This window comes from Tamandua tetradactyla, chromosome 23, assembly GCF_023851605.1.
Source record: "Tamandua tetradactyla isolate mTamTet1 chromosome 23, mTamTet1.pri, whole genome shotgun sequence".
Taxonomy (NCBI): Eukaryota; Metazoa; Chordata; class Mammalia; order Pilosa; family Myrmecophagidae; genus Tamandua; species Tamandua tetradactyla.
Window position 1 is genome coordinate 17,220,053 of NC_135349.1, and position 23,092 is coordinate 17,243,144.

The window sequence follows — 23,092 nt, forward strand, 5'->3', positions numbered from 1 at the left end:
CATGATCATCTCAATTGATGCAGAGAAGGCATTTGACAAGATTCAACAACCTTTCCTGTTGAAAACACTTCAAAGGATAGGAATACAAGGGAACTTCCTTAAAATGATAGAGGGAATATATGAAAAACCACATCTAATATCATCCTCAATGGGGAAAAATTGAAAACTTTCCCCCTAAGATCAGGAACAAGACAAGGATGTCCACTATCACCACTATTATTCAACATTGTGTTGGAGCTTCTAGCCAGAGCAATTAGACAAGAAAAAGAAATATAAGGCATCAAAATTGGAAAGGAAGAAGTAAAACTATCACTGTTTGCAGACAATATGATACTATATGTCGAAAACCCGGAAAAAATCCACAACAAAGCTACTAGAGCTAATAAATGAGTACAGCAAAGTAGCAGGTTACAAGCTCAACATTCAAAAATCTGTAGCATTTCTATACACTAGTAATGAACAAGCGGAGGGGGAAATCAAGAAACAAATCCCATTTACAAGTGCAACTAAAAGAATAAAATACCTAGGAATAAATTTAACTAAAGAGACAAAAACCTATATAAAGAAAACTACAAAAAACTGCTAAAAGAAATCACAGAAGACCTAAATAGATGGAAGGGCATACCGTCTTCATGGATTGGAAGACTAAATATAGTTAAGATGTCAATCCTACCTAAATTGATCTACAGATTCAATGCAATACCAATCAAAATCCCAACAACTTATTTTTCAGAAATAGAAAAACCAATAAGCAAATTTATCTGGAAGGGCAGGGTGCCCTGAATTGCTAAAAACATCTTGAGGAAAAAAAACGAAGCTGGAGGTCTCATGCTGCCGGACTTTAAGGCATATTATGAAGCCACAGTGGTCAAAACAGCATGGTATTGGCATAAAGATAGATATATCAACCAATGGAATCGAATAGAGTGCTCAGATATAGACTCTCTCATCTATGGACATTTGATCTTTGTTAAGGCAGTCAAGCCAACTCACCTGGGACAGAACAGTCTCTTCAATAAATGGTGCCTAGAGAACTGGATATCCATATGCAAAAGAATGAAAGAAGACCCATCTCTCACACCCTACACAAAAGTTAACTCAAAATGGATCAAAGATCTAAACATTAGGTCTAAGACCATAGAACAGTTAGAGGAAAATGTAGGGAGATATCTTATGAAACTTACAATTGGAGGCGGTTTTATGGACCTTAAACCTAAAGCAAGAGCACTGAAGAAGGAAATAAATAAATGGGAACTCCTCAAAATTAAACACTTTTGTGCATCAAAGAACTTCATCAAGAAAGTAGAAAGACAGCCTACACAATGGGAGATAATATTTGGAAATGACATATCAGATAAAGGTCTAGTATCCAGAATTTATAAAGAGATTGCTCAACTCAACAACAAAAAGACAGCCAACCCAATTACAAAATGGGAAAAAGACTTGAACAGACACCTATCAGAAGAGGAAATACAAATGGCCAAAAGGCACATGAAGAGATGCTCAATGTCCCTGGCCATTAGAGAAATGCAAATCAAAACCACAATGAGACATCATCTCACACCCACCAGAATGGCCATTATCAACAAAACAGAAAATGACAAGTGCTGGAGAGGATGCGGAGAAAGAGGCACACTTATCCACTGTTGGTGGGAATGTCAAATGGTGCAACCACTGTGGAAGGCAGTTTGGCGGTTCCTCAAAAAGCTGAATATAGAATTGCCATACGACCCAGCAATACCATTGCAGGGTATCTACTCAAAGGACTTAAGGGCAAAGACACAAACGGACATTTGCACACCAATGTTTATAGCAGCGTTATTTACAATTGCAAAGAGATGGAAACAGCCAAAATGTCCATCAACAGAAGAATGGCTAAACAAACTGTGGTATATACATACGATGGAATATTATGCAGCTTTAAGACAGGATAAACTTATGAAGCATGTAATAACATGGATGGACCTAGAGAACATTATGCTGAGTGAGTCTAGCCAAAAACTAAAGGACAAAACTGTATGGTCTCACTGATGTGAACCGACATTCGAGAATGAAGTTGGAATATGTCATTGGTAACAGAGTCCAGCAGGAGTTAGAAACAGGGTAAGATAATGGGTGATTGGAGCTGAAGGGATACAGACTGTGCAACAGGACTAGATACAAAAACTCAAAAATGGACAGCACAATAATACCTAATTGTAAAGTAATCATGTTAAAACACTGAATGAAGCTGCATCTGAGCTATAGGGGTTTTTTTTGTCTGTTTGTCTTTTTTTTTTTGTGTACTATTATTATTATTTTTATTTTTTCTCTATATCAACATTCTATATCTTTTTCTGTTGTTTTGCTAGTTCTTCTTCTAAATCGATGCAAATGTACTAAGAAATGATGATCATGCATCGATGTGATGATATTAAGAATTACTGATTGCATATGTAGAATGGAATGATTTCTAAATGTAGGGTTAATTTCTTTTTTTTCTTTAATTAATTAAAAAAAAGAAAAAGAAAAACATTGCTTCTCTCTGGCTGCTTTTCAAATTTGTCTGTCTTTAGTTTTCAGGTCATTAATTACATCTCTTTTGGTTTATCCTGTTTGGGGTTTGCTCAGATTCTTGAGTCTGTAGATTTGTCTTTCAACAAATTTGGGAAGTTTCAGCCATTATTTCTTTGAATTCTCACCACTCTGTTTCTTTTCTCCTTCTGCAACTTTGGTCATATAAATGTTGGCTCTCTTGTTATTTTCTCCACAAATCAATGAGGCTCTGCTTAATGTTTAATTCCATCTATTTTTCCCATTCTTATTCAGACTGGGTAAATTCTATTGATCCGTCCTTCAATACACTGATTCTATTCTCTGTCGTTTCCACTCTACTATTGAGCCCACTGAGCAAGTATTTTTTATTGCTGGTGTAGTTTCTAATTCTATAATTCTCTCTTTGTTATCTTTAAACTTCTATTTTTGCTGAGATTTTATATTTGTTCATTTGTTTCAACAGAATTTGTCATTGATTGCTGAAGTATTTTTATGATGACTGCTTTCAAATCCTGGACAGATAATTCCAACTTCTGATTCATTTGGTCTTGGTATTAGTTGATTGTCTTTTCTCATTCAAGTTGCAATTTCCTTGGTTCTCGGTAGGGCAGGTGACTTTTTATTGCATCTTAGACATTTTGTTTCTTTATGTTAGAAGATGCAAGATCTTATTTAATTATTTTATTTTAGCAGGGACTCGACTTATGTTTAGCTTGCAGGACTTGGCCTACTTTTTTGTGCTGTGATTCCAACAACAGTTTAATTTTCAGAGCTTTGCAGTGTTATTGTGTGTGCGGTCTGTTTCAGTTTGCTAATGCTGTCGGAATGCAATATACCAGAAACAGACTTGCTTTTATAAAGGGGATTTATTAAGTTACATGTTACAATTCTAAGGCCATCCCAAAGCATCCAAATTAAGGTATCAACAAAAGACAGCTTCACTCAAGAAAGGCCTGTCGCATCTAGGGTTTCTCTGTCACTTGGGAAGGCACATGTCCGCTGGCCCTTCGCTCCCAGGTTTTGTTGTTTTCAGCTCCTGGTTCCAGTGTCTTCCTCTCTGAGCATCTGTATGTCTCCTAGCATCTCCAAACATCTGTCACTTGGTTTCATCTTTCTGGGTGTCAGTTCTGATCTCTCTCTCTATGAGCTCTTTTAAGGACTCTAGTAAACTAATTAAGACCCACCTTCAATGGGCAGGAGATCACATCTCCATGGAAATGATCTAATCGAAAGGGCCAACTCAAAATTGGGTGGGCACATCTCCATGGAAACAACCTAATCAAAAGATCTCACCCACAAAATGTCTGCAGTCACAAGACTGGATTCAAAAAGCATGGCTTGGGCCGGCAGCAGTGGATGAATGGCAGAATCCACACCCAGAGATCCAGGTATAATTCCCAGAAGCCTGCCTATGCTAAAAAAAGAAAAACCACCATGGCTTTTCTGGGGTACGTAACAGTTTCAATCCAGCACAATGTCCCACTGGTCCTTGCTGCTGCTGTCTGAGGGAAAGGAAAGATTTTCACCAGGTTGGCCCACTGGGGATCTCTCAGTAGACGAGGGGAGTCTCAGGCCAGCAGACTCCCCAGTCCAAACCACCACTGTGGTAGAGTCCCACTGGCTAGTACTCCCCAGCAGTGAACCTGGGTGGGAGTTGAGAGTCTCAAGCCCAAAGGAACAAAGGCTTCCTAGGCTGAATCACTTGTTGTGGTAGGGTTCCTCTTGCCAGTGCCATCCAGTCACCCCAATATCTCTCAGTGCAGGGTGGGAATATAAGGCCCGGCAAGGAAGGAGAACATTTGATAGATCAGGCCACTTGCTTCGTGAGGGAGTGTGGTGGGTAAAAGAGTCTCTCTTGCATCTGTCACTTAGTTGTCATGATATCTCCTGGTGGCTGAGAGGATTTTTAAGCCTGGCATGGAAAGAGAACACTTCTCCTAGCCATTTATTATTAGTAGGTCTCCCAATTAATCCCCAAGCCAGTGGTACTGGTCTCACCTGGTGTTATAAGAGGGACACCCATTTGATTCAGGGAGGAATGAGCCAACTTGGGCAGCTTTCTGCTGCTATTCGGGGAGACAGGAAATAAAGGCTCTAAGTTGCCTTTTTCTCTTAGGTGGGGGGATGTAAGATACCCAGCTATTGTTTTGTTCCTGCAATGTGGAGTCCCAAACCAATTCATCTTCCTTTTACTACCTTTAAGAGTTATTCTCAGTTGCCCCTTGTGTTTCTTCCAGTGTTTATAGTTGTACTTAGCAGGAAGGAGCAGAGAGGAAAGGATTTATACCATATTGTCCAGATTGGAAATCCTCAGACATTACATTTTGAAAGGAAGTGCTCTCCACATCTGAAAAATGGTAGATAGGGAGGGTTGAAACAGAAAAGTCCTGAGAGTAATGCATGGGTAGAATTTTAGTGCTCATGTTTTGAATATAGAAAAAAAATTACAGATAGCTCCAGAATCATTAAAACATGAATTCTTATCTTCAACTCAAACAAAAGCCTGAAAAAATGCAACTCAGTACAGCTAAGCCATACTGAATGAATGCAAGAACCCATTCACTAGTCTAGGTCCTCTGCACATGAATTTTGCAAGCGGGATTGTTCTTCATGGGTCTCTCTCTGCATGTCTTGCAATCAGAGGTACCAACTGCCTTCACACTGGACCACCTTTTCAAAAATGTTTGTATAGCCTTGGGAAAACAGCCCTGGAAAATAAAGATAGTATCTCTCTCTGGAGCAAACGGCAAGTTTATTTACCATCCAATATAATAAAAAGTACTGTGTTCCTCTAGGGAAAAAGTCAGGCAAGCTTATTACCAATTATAAAAGATTCAGATTTTTCTAAGCTTGGGGTTCCTTTCCTCACATGAATGTGCAGATATATCCTGGTACTCCTAGCTCTGCTTTATGGGAATACCAGAGCAAATGCTGATATTCTGGCTACCGCTATTACTGTGAATAATAAACTGTCCTTTGTCTCTAACAAGGAACTTCATGCATTCTTCCAGCATCCTTGAAACTGTGGCAGACTAATTTGTTAGCTTGCAAGCAGGGTAAAATTTTAGAACCTTCAGTTTTTTTAGGGGAATGGGGAGCTTAATCAAGAGGCTGTTAAACTTCAGCCCATATGCCAAATCCAGACCACTGCCTGTTTTTGTAAGTAAACTTCTGTCGGAACATAACCGCCTCATTCATTACACATTGTCTATGGCTGCTTTTGTACCACCTTGGCAGAGTTGAATAGTTCCAACAGAAACCATATAGCCTATAAGCCTAAAACATCTAATATGTGGCTCTTAAGCAAAAGTTTGCCAACTCCTGCTTTAGATGCTTATTTCACACCTCAGAGAAAAATAAATTCCAAATGGAAACCATTTTTCAAAATCTAAACAAAGGCAGAAATGACTATTCTCCAAATCTCTAGAATAGAAAGAATGCTGTAAGCTTAAAAGAATGGAAGGAAACACAAAGGTAATGGTGAATGAACAGGAATACAGAAAATGTAAAATTTAAGCACATCAAAAATCAAACAAAAGGTAAAAATAAATGAAGGAAAATATTTTTGATAAATGAGAGATCCCCAATTCTGTTTTTTAACAAAGAATTCACAGATAATAGTATCTAAAGCATATTTTTTAAAAGGCGTTTAGTAAAGCCCCTGAACTGGTAATGTCATTTCTAAGACTTTAAGGAAATAATCTAAATGCAAATAAAACTTCATGCAAAAACACATTCTGTACATAATTACTTACAATAATGAAAAAACTGAAAACTACCTCATCAAGAACAGTGAATTACAATTATAGCATATTCATCAATAATTACATAGGCATTAATAATTAGGCCTAAAAATGATTTCTTAATAGAAAAATGTTTATGTCTAATATTAGGTGAAAAAAATGACACAAAATCGCATCTACAATATGACTTCACATACATACAAACATATAAAGAAGTGAATAAAAAAAAAGGTCTGAAATACACCAAAATTTCTGCAGAGTGGAACATAGAGTTTATTTTCTGTTTTTCCTTATTTTTTACAAAGAACAAGTATTAATTTAATAGTAAACAAAAGCAAAATTTTTTCAGGACAAAAGGTTTGATGTGTCATAACACATCATCCATAAGTTTGTGAATCTTTTCACCAGTTTAAGCACTGTTTGATTGCATTTTTTTTTCACCAGAATGTGATTGCTTTTCCAACTGCTGCCTGCATACTTCATCACCACACACTGTACTTCACACTAGTTTCAGGTGCTGACATGTGCTTTTTCATCACTTATTTGTGGCCTTGCTTTTCCAAAAGTGTTATAGAATCTCCAACTTGTATATTATCTTAGAAAGTGTCTTCTTCAAAACAGATTAATAAAATGTTTATTTTCAAAAGCTCAAAAAAATACCAATCTCTCTGGTTTTGAGTCTATTCCTTTCTATTTAAATCTCAAGTCCAGGATATACAAGGAACCAGGAAAATTTGACTAATTCTCAAGGGAAAAGACAGTCAACATACGGTAACTGTGAAATGATCCAAATATTGGAATAATCAGGCAGAAAGCTTTAAAGCTGCTATTATTATTATTATTACTGGAGAGCAAAGATGGCAGAGGAAAAGCTGACGAATCTGAAGATGGATCAGTAAAAAGTACCCATTCTGAAATACAGAGGAAAAAAAAAAGGAAAGAAAACAGAGGCTTTATAACCCATGTTATTGGTGTCCCAGAAGGAAAAGAGAACTAGATCAGTACCAATATACCACTCACCACACTGCAGGTCTTCTATCAGCTTTTGTTCCAGACGATCTTTTCAAGGATGTTTATATAGCAAACAGACTTTGAAGGCAGAGATAGTATCTCCCTCCAGCGCAGAGGGCAGATTTGTTTCCTGACCAGAATAATAAACACGTCTACCTCCAGGCCAAAGGCTGTGCAGTTTTGCGAGCAGCCCTCTCAAAAGCTCAGCGTTCTTCAGCTATAACATAAATCTGCTAAGTGTCTAGCATTCACCTGGGCCTCCCTCCACCTCACCCCGTGGCACTTGGGAGATAAAGAATACTGCTGTGTATGCAGCTCAATTGGCTGCTGTGCTGTGAGTAATAAAATCCTTTATTTTTGACCAGTATCTTCTATCAACATCTGTGAAACTCTGGCAGGTTAGCTTAGCTTGCAAACGAGTAAAAATCTCAAACCCTTCACAGTTTTTGATAATTAATGCTATCACCTGCTCCTGTGAGCATCTTAGGCCATAGACCCAACAGTTAAGGGCTGTTGTTACTGGTCCTGATTATCAAGGATAAACAGTTGCTAGTACACAATGAAAAGAAAAATGATGTCTGGAACGCATGAGGTATCTGGGGCATCGCTTTCAATAGTAAAGGTTAAGAGACGATTAAAGGAGGAACCTATGGCTCCAACCCTTTCTTCACTCACAGACTGGATCACCCCAATTTATAGTTGGAAGTTATAAATACCAACCATCACCAGGTAACCAGATGCAAATAAGGAGCAGAGCATCTATGCATGCTTTCTTCCTTGCTTTGATATATATAATTATGTCCCCCCTCCCCTTCTCCAACTATTTTGTGTAAGGTGGATCAATGGTGGTTAACCTTTTAATTTTATGCTTAAGGTATAAGATCTATAAAGAGGATTGGGACTGAACTAGAAAATAAAGGTATCCAGAGATGGCTTCAGTGAATAATGGGGCCTTGTATCTCCCCTGTGAGGGGCAAATTAAAATATCCTCCTCTGGATGAGGAATAGTTGCAATGTTAGGCGGAAGTAAAATGTTTTGTTTGTAATTACTATTTGGAAATTTAAATAGAGGGAGAAGGGTATGCAGAGATGCTAAACAACCAAACAAATGACTATGCTAGGTGTTGTCTGTTAATACTGAGTCCCATTCCTGTCTGCCCTGCTAGTCAAAACCAAAATTTCCCAGATCCCTTTATTTGAAGGGCTTGTAAAAAAAGACTTCACCAATGAGTCTTGCAAGATTTGAAACACAAAAAAGAGAAATCTTATTTCTCTCTGGTAATGGCTGGCAGACACACCAACACAAACAAACATCAAGTTTGCAGCAGCTTCCACGCAAGCTCCTGGGAAACACTCCTTTAAGGCTTCCAACAGCTCAGATCACTCAAGGCAGTGAGTGAGTCCAGCACTTTTCAATTTCCTCAAAGCCAGAAGCAGTTTTCCCTGACCTCCGCCACCCAGACCTTTTGATGGTTTTGTAAGCACTTAAGTAATTTATTTTATTAAACCTCTTCTTGCTAAAATGCCCAGGGTGGTTTCTGACTGATACAAACAGGTTAGATTTGGTCAGATGGAGATTGGAGTGGGGAAGAGAAAATGAAATTAGGGAGTGGAACAGCATAAGCAACAGGAAAAAGGCAATCCAAACAAAAGTGCAAGCCACAGCACACAAGGTATAAAGGTAGGAAGGCTAAATCAGAAAATAAAGTTGAAAAAGTGGGTTACAACTGTACTTAGCCGGCTCTTCCTTGGGTTCAGGGCTTTATTCTAGTAACTCAATCATCCAACAAATGTTTACTGAACAAATTACTACATGCCAGGCTCTATTTTTTGCTAGTGGAAATAAAGACAAAGACCCTTACGTTGTTAGTAAAGGGAGGGTAGAGGAGAGGACAGGGCAGACAATAAACAAATAAAGATATGTGTTAAGTGGTAACAAATCATTTGGAGAAATTTCAAGCAGATTAAGCAGGTGAGAGGGAAGGTTGTTATTTTATATAAAAGGCTCAAGGCAAAGCCCCTCTGAGAGCAGCTATGAAGAGACCGAAGAATGCAGGAGAGCAGGAGACCATAAAGTTTAGGGGGAGTTTGGACATAAGAGTGTCCCACAGCAAGAAGGCTAACATAGTTTAACTGAACACGGACCAGGCCACACACAGCCTTGCAGTTCATCAAAAGGACTTTTGCCTCTACTTTGAGTAAGATGAGAACCCTGAGGGGTTTTAGGAAGAGATGACCTGATCCATCTGGCCGCTGTGTAGGGAACAGACAGTGTAGGAAATAGACAGTGAAAGATGACAAGAGTGGAAGCAGAGAAGGCAGTCAGGAGACCAATGAACAACATAAGGGACAAATAATGGTGACTTGCACAAAGCAGTACAAGTGGTAAAAAGTGGTTAGATTCTGGACATATCATGAAGAAAAGATTTGCTCATGGAATAGATGTGGAAGGTAAAAAAAAAGAAGAGAAAAAAATGACTCCAAGGTGTTACAGATTTAGGATGTTAAATTTAACCCCAGGGATCCCAGGGATAAGTCTGGCCCTGGCACCATGGGATCAACAATGCCATCCTGACCAAAGGGGGGAAAAGAAGTGTAACACAAATAAGGTATCAGTGTTACTCTGGAGGTCACTCTAATGCAAGCTTCAGTTAGACACTGCTACCTTTCAAAACCCCAGCCAAAACCATTCTTGCCAATCTTACAGAACACTTAGGGCAATATATAAGATTCTACAAAGGTTCCAGGCACTAGGGTAACTTTTCAGAAACCTACAACCTCCAGATGGGTCCCTGGACCAGATAAGTCGTGAAATACAGGGTTTTTGTTTGGGAGATGAGAAGTTTAGTAATGGAAGGTGATGAGGGTACAACAGTGTAAATGTGAGAGTAACTCACAAAATGGTATGCCTAGAAGTAGTTAAGATAGAAAAGTTTATTTTGAATATATGTTCCCACAATAAAAAAAAAAAAAAAAGATGAGCAACTAAAGAGACAGCGACAATTAATTGCGACATGTGATCCTGGACAGGATCTAGTAAAGGAGGAGAGAAGGCCCAAAAGGACATTTTGGGGGTGTGAAAAGTGTGGAATATAGACCGTAAGCCTTCTATTAATATTAAATTTACATAAGTGAATATCCTTATTCTCAGGAAATATACATGGCAGTATTAAATGTCCAAGGAACATGATGTATACAACCTAAACTCAAGTGTTCAGAAATGGATACACCAATAGGCAGACAGAGATTGAGTGACTGAGTGATTAATAAGATAGATGGAAAAATAGAATGATTCAGCAAATGTTAAAATTGGTGGGGGTATTTGGGGTGCAGAGGTATGTTGGAGGCCTCTGTATGGGGTTTGCATTGTTTCTGGCATAAGAACCCACAAATATATCAATGGAACAGAAGAAGAAGTCCGGAAATAGCCCCACATGTATATAGTCAACTGATTTTCTACAAAGGCCTGAAAGTAATTCCACAGGGAAAGGAAATTCTCTTTCAACAAATGGTCTAAAATAACTGCATATTCATATGGAGTGGTGTGGGTAGTAAGAACCTTGGCCCTATTCTCACACCATTCATAAATATTAATTTAATACGACTCACAGGCCTAGATTCTACAGGTAAGCACAATATATCCTTGCAAAATTAGGGTTGGAAAAGATTTCTTAGAATGCAAAAAACACCAATCATAACAGAAAAAATATATATAAATTGGACTTTACTTTAAAAACTTGAAAAAATAGCATTAGAGAAATTAAAAGGAAAGCCACACAAGAGAAGAGAAAATATTCACAATGCTTGTCTAGCCAGACTCATATTCAAAATATATAAAGTACTCCTACAAATCAATAAAATGTAAAGACAAAAAAAAACAAAATAAATAAAAATAAAACAAAAGAAAAAACAAACAAAAAATAATATATAAAGACAAACAAGCCAATCTGGGCAAAAGATCTGAACAGACATCACAAATATAAATGGCCAATATGTACATGCAAGCGGGTTCCTCATCCCAGTAAGCATCAACAAAATCCAAATTAAAACCACAATGGGATACCATTTCACAATCAAGAAATGGCTAAAATTAAAAAGATGTAAAATACCATATGACGGTGAGCGTGTGTAGCACTAAAACTTTTATAAATTGCTGATGCGAGTATAAAATACTATAGCCACCTTGAAAACAGTTTGGGGGTTTCTTATGAAGTTCAATATATACCTACTCTATGATCCAGCAATTCCACTCCCAAGTATTTACCCAAGGAAAATTGAAACACACATTCACAGACAAGTATTGTTCAAGAATGTTCTTAACAGAATAGCAAATATTGGAAAACAATCCAAATGTCTATCAAAAGAAAAACAGTGGAATGAATTACCGATACATGCTACAACATGGATGAATTTCAAAAACTTCTTTTTGAGTTAAATAACCCACTCACAAAAGACTGCATATTATATGGTTCTATTCACTTTAAATTCTAGAACAGGAAAAATTAAGCAATGGCAACTGAAATTAGAACAATGGTTTACTGGCCAGGGGCAGGGAGGTGAGGGATATTGATTAGAAATGGGTACAGATGAACTTGGTGAGATGAGAGAAATAATCTACATCTTAAGTAGAGTGGTGGTTATACGGGTTTTATAGCTGTCAAAATTTGCTGGACTCATTTTAAAAATTGATTCAAAGTCCATGTATTTTAATGAATATAGATTATACCTTTAAAAGTGGTAAAATTGATTAACTGCAAGTACTAGTCATATAAAAGTTGCATAAAATAGAAATAACATTTAAATGAAAACAAATAAGTACCTTTGTCCATCTGCAAAGCTTCACCCCAGAGTGGCTTCCAATCAGCTGATAACCTGAATAGAAGAACAGGGAACACATAACTGAATTCACTGAAAGCCTCATATCAAAAGATGATTTTAAAATTTTTACAAAATAATTTTTCTTTGCTTAATTAATGGCAATCAAAAGTCCAGTGGCAGAGAGTGGGCAGTGGTGGCTCAATGGCAGAATTCTCACCTGCCATGCCGGAGACCTGGGTTTGATTCCCAGAGCCTGACCATGACCAAAAAAAAAAGTCTCAGTGGCAGAAGATGCTAGAAACTTAATTCACTAGGATAGAAAACAATTTAAAATGTGTGTGCATCTAATAGCATAGACTCAAGCAAAATATATAAGGAAACAAAAGACTAACTCTAATTTATAGGGGAAGATTTTAACCTTTTTAAGTATCTAACAAATCTCACAGACTAGAAATCAGTAAAGCTCTAAAAGATGTGAACCACACAATAAACAAACCTGACCAAGCACTGTACTCAACAACTCCAGAATATAGTCTTTCAAGGACACGTGAAACTTTTATAAAAATGGACCATGTGCTGGGTCGTAAAGCAAAGGTAAATAACAAGGCATTTCAAAATTAATGATTAGGGATCTATGATAAATAATTTGTGCAAAAAGATAAAGAACCAGATGAGTACCAGAGATTTAAGACAATGAAACGGCCAAAAAAGGGTTTGGAAAATTGAATTCCAGGAACTACAGCCAATGTGAATTCTCAGTACCACTCCAGAATCTTAAAAATTCTAAGCCACATAAGATATGAAAAGCGTGGAAAAAGCCCATGCCAAAGTAATCATGTTTCCTTTTTAAACAAGTAGAACAAACAAGTAGAACATCCTGGTTTCAGAAACCATTTAATAAAGTTTCTCATAAGGCTTCAAATAATAAGCCATAATGATCATGAGCCTCTTGCACAGAAAGAATCTTGACCTACAGACAAAAGAAGCAAATGGAGAAATACAGTCAGGATGTCAGCACTAGGAGAATGAGTGACTGGATGAACATCCAAACTCACAGTGATGATTAAGGGAACAATGTCAATTTGGATTACAAGTCTCCAGTGGCAACATTACAAGGCTTTGCCTTTTATTTTCTCCCACATTTATGTAAACATCTTGCTCATAAATAGAGTGCTGCCCATCTATTTGAAGATAGAACTGAGTGCAACTGAATAGCTAATCAGAGATACAGAATAAGCACTTAAAAGGTCCCCTGGACAACATTCTATTCTTCTTTTTGATTTCTAAATTATGTTGCTCAAACCACTATCACAGAAATCACATTCTAGTAGTTCTTTATATCTTTCTCTCCAAGACAAATAGATTCTATAAAATTTGGCATTTGGGTAAAAAAAAAAGAACTGTACACACAGTACAGGATGGAGAGACCAAGATAACTCAACAGTATGTAACAGCTGAACATCATAATGCAGAATTCTTCTTTTAGCCAAGGTAGAGTAACAGGAACAGGGTTTACTGTCCTACCTAAAATACAAAAAAAGTGGACAAAATATATGAAAAAAACAAATTTCTGGACACAAAACATCAAGCAATAAAGGATGGTGACCCCTGAGAGACTAGGAATAAACAAGGTTAGTCCTATAATTATGCCACCTTATAACCTTGAAGGTTACCAGGCTATATAGCAGGGAAGGGAATTCAAGTAAAGCGCAGCAGACTCCCTGATTTGAAGAAATGGAGCTTAGAATCTAGGGAGACCGAGGCAACTACAGTACACAGGACAGAGTACCAGAGAGGAGAAAGCTACACAGCGACAGAACTCAGATCCACAGAAGATTCCCATCAAGTACTTATCCAAGAACAGATTAGTACATGGATGAGTGAAAAGCTACCCAAGAATAGGAAGGAACCACATAACAACTAAAAGGTGCCTGGCACTCACAGTGGGCTGGGAATTGTGTCTGTTCCTAATAGACAGACTAGAAACGTCAAGATCCAAAAGGCACAAGAATACACAGAAGTGTTATGCTTCACTAGTTCAGAATAATTTCCCCTATACTAGCCTGCTTTGGTCACAACTAAAAAAATCATAAAGGCAAGACTCCAAGGCTCAAATTGTTTCCAGGTAATTTACCTTCATCCCAAGAGAAAGCTCAAGAATATTTATTGGAATACAAAAATATCCAGTATCCAGTAAGTAAAATTATGACTAGCATCCAATCAATTACCAGGTATGCAGACAGGTAAGAAAACACAACTAACAATGAAGAAAATAATCCATCAATCAAAACTGACCTAGAACTGACACAGATGTTAGCAGATAAGACATTAAAACAGTTTAATAACTGAATCCCACAGGCTCAAAAATTTAATTTCAAAAATAGAATTTCATACCCAAAAGAATGGGCATTGTTCTATTAAAAAAAAACCAAAATGAGTGTTGGAGAGGATGTGGAGAATTAGATACACTCATACATTGTTTGTGGGAATGTAAAATGGAGCATCTACTGTGAAAAACAGTTTGGAGGTTCCTCAGAAAGTTAAATATAGAATTACCATATGACCCAGCAATTCCATTTATAAATATATACCCAAAAGAATTAAAAACAGGGACTTAAACAGATATTTGCACACTGATATTCACAGCAGCATTACTCACAATTGCCAAAAGGAACCCAAGGGTCCATCAAAAGATGAATAAACAAAATGAGGTATTGACATACAATGGAATATTATACAGTCGTATAAAGGAATGAAGTTCTAATACATGAGACAACGTGGATGAACCTTGAAGATACACTGTTGAATGAAATAAGTCTGACACAAAAGGATAAATGTTACATAATCTCACTTTTATGAAGTAATTAGTATATGCAAATTCATAGAACCAAAAACTAGAATACAAGTTACCAGGTGTTGGGAATGGGGAGTTAATGCTTAACTGCTACAGAGTTTCCATTTGGGTGCTAGAGAAATTCTGGCAATGGATGGTGGTGATGGTAGCACAACACTGTAAATGTAATTTACATTTATATTAACATACCACTGGACTGTATATTTGAAAATGATAAAATGGGAAATTAATGTTGTTTATGTTAACAGAATGAGAATTTTAAGAAACCACAGGACTATACAATGCAAACAGATGAACCCTAATGTAAACTATGGACTTGAGTTAACAGTATAATTATCATAATATTATTTCACCAATTGTAACAAAGTTATCACACTAAGGGCAAAGTATTAATAATCAGGAAAATTATTAATACTTTTATTAATATTAATAATTATTACGTGGGGTTACATGGGAATTCTGTCTTCTCTGTACAATTTGTTTTAATAACCTACAACTTCTCATATAAAACATAAAAATAATACAAAAAGGAAGATATAAAAAGACTCAATCTGTGGAGTTGTACAAAGAAAATTGAGTTTAACAAATGAGTACGAGTGCTGAATCTGTATACTGATATTTCTTTTAGTCTCCAGTACCTTACAACAGCTAGAAATAAAAACCTATAATTGTGGAATTGTAACCCATACCAAACCCTGAAATCTTTTCTCCAACTAACTGTTGCAAAGTATTTTGAAATTTATTGCTTTTTTGTATATGTTATTTTTCACAAAAAAAGAAAAAGAAAAGAAAGAGTATAATAGAGAAGATAGGATTTAACAAATGAATATGACTGCTGAATCAATATATTGATATTTCTTTTGGTCTCCAGTGTCTTGGAGCATCTAGAAGAAAAATGAAAAATCATGAACTGTAACCCATACCAAACTTTAAAATCTGTTGTATAACTACTTGTTAAAATGTAATTGGAAATTTATTGCTTTTTTGTATATATGTTATATTTTACAACAAAAAAAAATTTTTAAAAAAAGACCCAATCTGAACCTTCAGAGATGAAAACTACAATATCTGAGTTGAAAAATACACTGTATGGAATTAATAGAAGGTTAGATTTTAGAAAAGAAAAGATCCATGAACTTGAAGACACGGCAACAGAAACTATCCAAAATGTAAATGGGTCAGAAAAAAAGACTTTTAAAAAATAAAAAGAGCTGTGGGTCAAAATCAAATGATATAATATAAATAGGAGTCCCCAAGAGTGTGATACCCAAGGAAGTGACAGAAAAAAACATTGGAAGAAATATCAGCCAAAATCTGTCTAAATATGATGAAAACTATGAATCCATAGATCCAAGAAGTAAAATGAACCCCAAGTACAGGAAATGTGAAGAAAAAAAAATACCAAAACACATTACAATTAAATTGCTCAAAACAAGTAATAACAGAAAACCTTAAAGGCAGACAGAAGAGGAGAAAAGCATTACATTTAAAGGAACAAGCGTAAGGATGATTGCAGAGTGCTCCTGAAAAGCAAGGCAAGCAAGAGGGCAGTGGAAAAACATCTTTAAAATGTGGAATGAAAAAAGGGGTCAACCCAGAATAAAGTCATGAAGCATGTAGCAACATGGATAGACCTTGAGAACATTAAGCTGAATGAAATTAGCTAGAAACAAAAAAGCAAATACTGTATGGTCTTACTGTTATGAACTCACATAAATGACTGAATTTGGAGAATTTAAGTTGAGAACACAGGTTATCAGGAGATAGAAATAAGGTAGAGATTGGGCAATTGGTCCTGAAGGAATACAGACAGTACAACAAAACTGACTGTAAAAATTCAGATATGGATAGCGCAATACTTCCTGATCACAGCACAATAATGTAAGTATACTGAATGAAGCTGAATTTGAGTATGGTTGAGGGAGAAGGGCTGGGGCATGGATGAAATCAGAAGGTAAGAGAGAGGATAAAGATTGAGATGGTATAATTTAGGAATGCCTAGACTGTACAATGATGGCGATTAAATGTACAAATTAAAAAATGTTTTTGCAGGAGGAAGAAAAAAGGAATGTCAGTATTGCAGGGTGTTGAAAATAGATGGTATATGGGAAAAAGTACAATCAGTGTAAGCTAGGGTCTATAGTCAACAGTAACACTGTAATATGCTTCCACTGAATGTGAAAAAGTATTATGCCAAAACTAAATGTCAATGGGCAGGGACATTGGGAAAGGGGTATGGATTTTTTGTAGAAGAAAAGGAAATGTCTTCAGATAGAGTATGGTGGTGAAGGCATGTCTATACACTTAGGCTGGATTGTGTGATGTGTGAATAAAACTATTAAAAAATGATCAGAGAGAAACAAGTGATAGAGAAAATACAAAGAAATGTACCTACTCAGCATGGGCAGGGAAATGAGAGGTGCAACCCCTTGGAGAGCAGTGTGGTGGTTCCATAGGAGGCTAGGATCCTGAAACCCCTTTGCTCTGTATATACCTAGAGGAACTGAGTGTGGGAACCTGAATGGACATTTGCACACTGGTATTTCTGGTAGCAGTGTCTGTGATCCACAATGAATGGAGGTGCCCTAGGAATACAATGACTGAGGAATGGAAGTGGAAACTATGGTGTATACATACAATGGACTACTGAATGGCCCCAAGAAGGCTGAAGTTGTAAGGCATGCAATTAGATGAATGAACCTTAAGAGCTGTGTGTTGAATGAAATGTCAGGAACAAAAAGGCAAATATTATCATGCTTCAATCATATGGACTAACTATAATATAAAAATTTGGTGAACTAAAGTCAACAGCATGGGTTATCAGGTTGGGACTTACTGTAAAGGGTCCTCGATTGTAAGCTCTTTCAGCAGTCACATATATTCAAGAGGTGTAACTGTTAATTCTAAATTCTGAGATACTGAGCTGTTTTTATATAACGGTCTTTCCCAGAAACTTCAGGTATTTATGTGACATCTGAAATGCAGAGTTAGAACTCTGAAGCTATGAAATCCCATATAGGAACTGTTTGAAAAGTTGAAAAAATGATCAGACATTGAGTAGAGATATGAATGAAGCTGATCTGGATAGGATCAGACCAGATAGGATCAGGTCTATCAGAGGATTTGGAAAAGGATTATATCCATATCTCAAAACTTCAACTTCTGTTTGAGACTAAAGGGAGAGATGTTTATTTGATGCAAAATATATATTTTGGGTAGTGCATTTCCTAATTTAACTTGAGGGTCAGTTTAGTTAAACACCATTTAAGTACAGGGGATCCTGAACAGGGCATGAGAGTTTGTTGGTTTGTCCAGGTTAGTGTGATGCCATGATAAATTCCAGAGTGATCTGGACAGTGAATAAAGAAGTATTTGTAAAGTACCCATAGAGGAATGGGGAGAAAGGGGGAAAGATTCAATTTTCCCATGTAGAGAATTTCTGATACTATCACAAGCAGTGGGGACAACCAAATCAATAGGCTAGGCCCTTGATCTTGAAGTTCGCCACTATGAAATTTGCTCCTGCAAAGGAATACATTTAAGAAGGCTAAGCCTACTTAGAATTAGGCCTAAAAGTCATCCCCAGAAAACCTCTTTTGTTGCTCAGAGGGGGCCTCACTCTCTAAGCCAATACAGTAAGTGAACCCACTGCCCTCCCCCACTATGTGGGACATGACTCCCAGGGGTGTAAATCTCCCTGGCAACATGGGACAGAAATCATGGGATGAGCTGGTACCCGGCATCAAGAAATTGAGAAAACCTTTTTGAAACAAAAAGGGAAGAGAGAAATGAGAAAAAATAAAATGTCAGTGGCTGAGAGATTACAAACAGAGTTGAGGTTATTCTTAAGCATTATATAGATATCCCTTTTCAGTTTTTGGTGTATTTCAGTGGCTAAAGGGAAGTACCTGAAATTGCAGAGCTGTGTTCCAGGAGCCTTGTTTCTTGAAGATGATTGTATAATGATACAGTTTTTACAATGTGACTATGTGATTGTGAAAACCTTGTGTCTGATACTCCCTGCATCATCTGTATGGACAGATGAGTAAAAGATATGGATATAAAAACAAACAAATAGTAACAAAGGTTAAAACAAATTGAGTAGATGGAAATACTAATGGCCAGTGACAGGGAGGGGTATGGGGTATGGTATATATGAGGATTTTCTTTTTTCTTTTTATTTCTTTTCTGGAGTGATGCAAATGTTCTAAAAAACGGTCATGGTGATGAATACACAACTATAAGATGATATTATGAGCCACTGATTGTACACCATGTATGGAATATTTACATGTCAAGAATGTTTATGTTTGTATGTTGTTTTATCAATAAAAATATCTAAAAAAAAAGGGGGGGAATCAACTTAGAATTCTATATCCAGCAAAAACATATTTCAAATATGAAAGCAATTAAAATCTTTTTCAGATACACAGCAGTCGACGGAATTCATCAGAAACAAACAATAAGGAAATCCTTTCGGCAGAATGAAAAGGACACCAGATAGAACATGGATCCAAAGGCATAAAGAACACAAAAGTAGTAACTACCTGAGTAAATATATGATATTATTTAAGTTTTAATAGATAAATGACTATTAAAAATAATAATGAGTTTATGACATATGTAAAAGTAAAATGTATATAAGAACTGCATAATGGTTGAGGGGAGAAAATAGAAGTATACTATTATAAGGTTATTCTATTATAATAATACCACTTAAAGATATACTGTGATATGATAAAGAGTTATAACATAAAACCTTGAGCAACCACTAAATAACAAAACAGAGTTACAGCAATAACAAAGGATATGAAACAGAATCACAAAAAAAAATCCAATTAATCTAAAAGGGGGCAGAAAAACAGGAAAAAGGAATTAAAAAGAAAGATGAGACCAGTAGAAAACAAACAGGATGATAGATTTAAGCTTTTCATAAAATCACATTACTGTAAATGGTCTAAATAACCCAATTAAAAGGCAGATCATACATATATATATTTCCCATCTGTCTCCTCTTCCAGGCAGATTGTTTCTTGGAGAAGACATTGTATTCAGTGTCTTTCTACATTGTCAGAACTGCACATAAAAGATCTTCAATAAAAATGGAAGGAAGGAAGGGAGGAGGGATGGGAAGAGGGAAAGAAGGAGAAAGGAAGAGAGAGAAGGAGAGAAGAAGGAAGGAAAGAGGAAAGGAAGGAGAAAAGAAGGCAGGAGGGAAGGAAGCCAGTCTACTATCTCCCAATTCACTTTTCTATCTGCATACTTGAGCCACACTGATGGTAACATCCCAAAAAACCAAGCAAAGAGGAAATTTCCTGACCCAGGCAGCAGCATACAAGTGAACCACAGAAACACTTCGGTTAATCTTTAGGCAGCCATATCTACCACTGTACCACTAGAGAGAGCCTTCATTATCTTTTTCCCTTTTTCCATTCCTATTTTCTGCTTCTTTTCATAGGTACTAAATAGAATGCTTGCAAGTGTAGTAATGTACCAACAATTCTTGAGGATTCTTACCCTGTTTAGTAAGGGCTTCTCGGAGAGCAGGAGTTATCATAGCTCTTCTTTCACTGCTATCATCCTTTCCTGTGTTCCTGAACAAATTAGCTTCCTCTTCCTGCTGTTCCTTTCCTCTCTGTTAGGAGAATGAAATCCAGAATTGACAATGTGCAACAGAAATAACAATAATTCTGAACACTCAGCATCAACAAAAAGGTACTTCACCAACCATGACCCACAAACTGTCTTCTTCAATCAGACAGTGATCAAAGAACACGCTCAGGTCATATTAAAAAAAAAAAAGTAATCAAAATTCAAACACATACCCATGTTGGTAACTGAATCATGTACCCCACATCTTCAGGTCCCAACCCCTAGTCCTGTGGATGTGAACCCATTTGTAAACAGGACATTTGAAGATGTTATTGGTTAAGGTGTGCCCAAATTGAATGAGGTAGGCCTTAACCTATAAGCTGAAGTGCTTATAAGCTAAGGAAATTGGACAAAATAAAGACATATATGATGGTATGAATATTTCCTCATTTTGCTCTAAGTACGTTTGTACATAAAGCAAATGTCTTGTTTTCTTATAATATGACATAGGTTATATTGTTCATTTTATAGTATTTCAGTTATAGGATATCAAGTTTAAGAGTAAATGTTGTAGGAGACCTAGATTTGATTCTTAGCCTGTGCACTTTCCAAAAAAAATTCAACAAATAGTACTGCAATAATGGGATACTCATATGGGAAAAGAATGAAATGTGACCCCACCCTCCCCACTACACAGCATACAAAAAAAAAGGACTAAATGTTACCTAAGGACTTCTACCCTATTCTGGAGAGACTGTGTGTTTCCAGTTATACACAGGACAGTTGAATATTGTTAGGCAAAACACTGTTATTGTGCTCCAGTTAGAGATTAAGTATGGTTTAAGGTGATGTGTATAGCTGCCAAGTTGACAAGGGATAGATGTGATGGTTGGGTTCAGGTGTCAACTTGGCCAGGTGACGGTGCCTGTTGTCTCATCAGGTGAGCACTGACCTAACCATTACTACAAGGATGTTTCATGGCTGGCTGATAAACCAGAAAGCTGGTTTATTAAATTATCAGTCAGCTGCCAGCATCTGTGACTGATTATATCTACCATCAACTAAGGGTGTGTCTTCCACAGGTGATAGAATCCAGTCAATAGGATTTGATCCAATCAGTTGAAGACTTATAAGGGAAAAGGGAGCATTTTTACTGCTTCTTCAGCCAGCCAGCCTCTACTGTGGTGTTTGTTAAGACCCTTCATTGACGTTGCCAGACTCTTGTATACCCCATAGTGGCATGAGACACTTTAACAAATTTCCTATTTACAGATATCTTCTCTTGGTTGTTTTTCTAGAGAACCCTGACTAACATACTATATGCAAAGCAAAAAGCTGAAAGTCAGCGGAACCTGGAAGAGAAAGGAGAAGACAACACCACATACAGGAAAAGCCAATGAACCCCAAAATCACCGGCCAGCCAGAAGATATGGATCCCAGGAGGAAACTTCAAACCTCTCAGGTCATGAGCCAATGAATTCCTGTTGTTGAGCCAACCCGTTGTATGGTATTTGTTTTAGCAGCCAAGAAACTAACACAACCCAAAAAACATAAAGCAACAATTCACCTATCTAAATGTCAAACATTTTTAGCAATATGAGCACACACAGCTGGCTAACTATGGCAAGTTACTATTTTCTCTGAATTTCAATTCCTTCACCTGAAAGTAATACCTGTGGAGCAGGAATGTTTTAAAGATTAAATGAAATAAAATCACCTGACACAGTGCCTAATACATAATAGATGGAAACAAGTGGAAAAAGTGCTGAGTTGCCCATGGAGCCATCTGCTCAGAAACCAAATTACCCCGCCCACCCACCCACCACCCCAAAGACCCTTTCATAAGAGCACATAGGAAAAATTTCTCTTCAGTGAAAGACAAAAAAATACTTAAGAAATCTTAAAGATAAAATTAATCACATTTCCTTTTGACTTTGGCCACTGGAAAATTCAACAGCACACCTTTGCTCACTGTGCAGGGTCCCGTATCTCACTTGTCTCCATAATTGCTCATTAGAGGATGATACTTATTAATCCTTTACACTGACTCCATATGTTTTTATACCTCATTATATGTAAATATCTTTTAAAGTTATCTCAAAGCTTTTTTTGAAAATAGGTTAAGAATTAATAAATATTAATTGATCCGTTAATGAAAAATAATTATTTTTTAATGTAACTTTTTAATAGACATAACAGTTTCAGAGACACACACACAGCCTCTGTTATCTGGAGGAGACACTCATCAGATCTCCTAAAAACTACAGAAATTCAAACGCCCCACGTTGGCAGTAGCTCTGCCACACCTCATCCTAATGCCCCATCATCCTGCCCCCAGTGAACCAGTGAGGAGACTTATTAACACTCGTTCTATCTAAAGATGAAAACACCTCACACATAATATGATGCCTAAAATCTGTTGCACACTAATATAGAAGTAACTATAAGGAAGGGAAATGGGGAGGACAGCCCATGGGTCGATGGAGCTGGGCAACAGTATTTTCTCTGCCCCCATTTGTAGATGTTTAAATATCTCCAT

At 36.9% G+C, this 23,092-nt stretch overlaps 1 protein-coding gene and 1 long non-coding RNA gene across 2 annotated transcripts in view; one reads left to right on the forward strand and one right to left on the reverse strand.

Annotated features, from left to right (window-relative positions):
- LOC143667153 (uncharacterized) overlaps window positions 1-19,506 on the forward strand; it is a 62,492-nt gene extending 42,986 nt beyond the window's left edge. Inside the window, exon 3 of the long non-coding RNA XR_013167899.1 lies at window positions 19,387-19,506. This is a non-coding gene — a long non-coding RNA (uncharacterized LOC143667153). The remainder of the gene's footprint in view (window positions 1-19,386) is intronic.
- Window positions 1-23,092, reverse strand: part of LOC143667150 (S-adenosyl-L-methionine-dependent tRNA 4-demethylwyosine synthase TYW1) — a 275,466-nt gene that overhangs the window by 216,701 nt on the left and 35,673 nt on the right. Inside the window, exons 8-9 of the mRNA XM_077141012.1 lie at window positions 20,479-20,596; window positions 12,109-12,161 (exon numbers count right to left, since the gene is read on the reverse strand). Of these exons, the coding sequence (XP_076997127.1) occupies window positions 12,109-12,161; window positions 20,479-20,596 (171 nt within the window). The remainder of the gene's footprint in view (window positions 1-12,108; window positions 12,162-20,478; window positions 20,597-23,092) is intronic.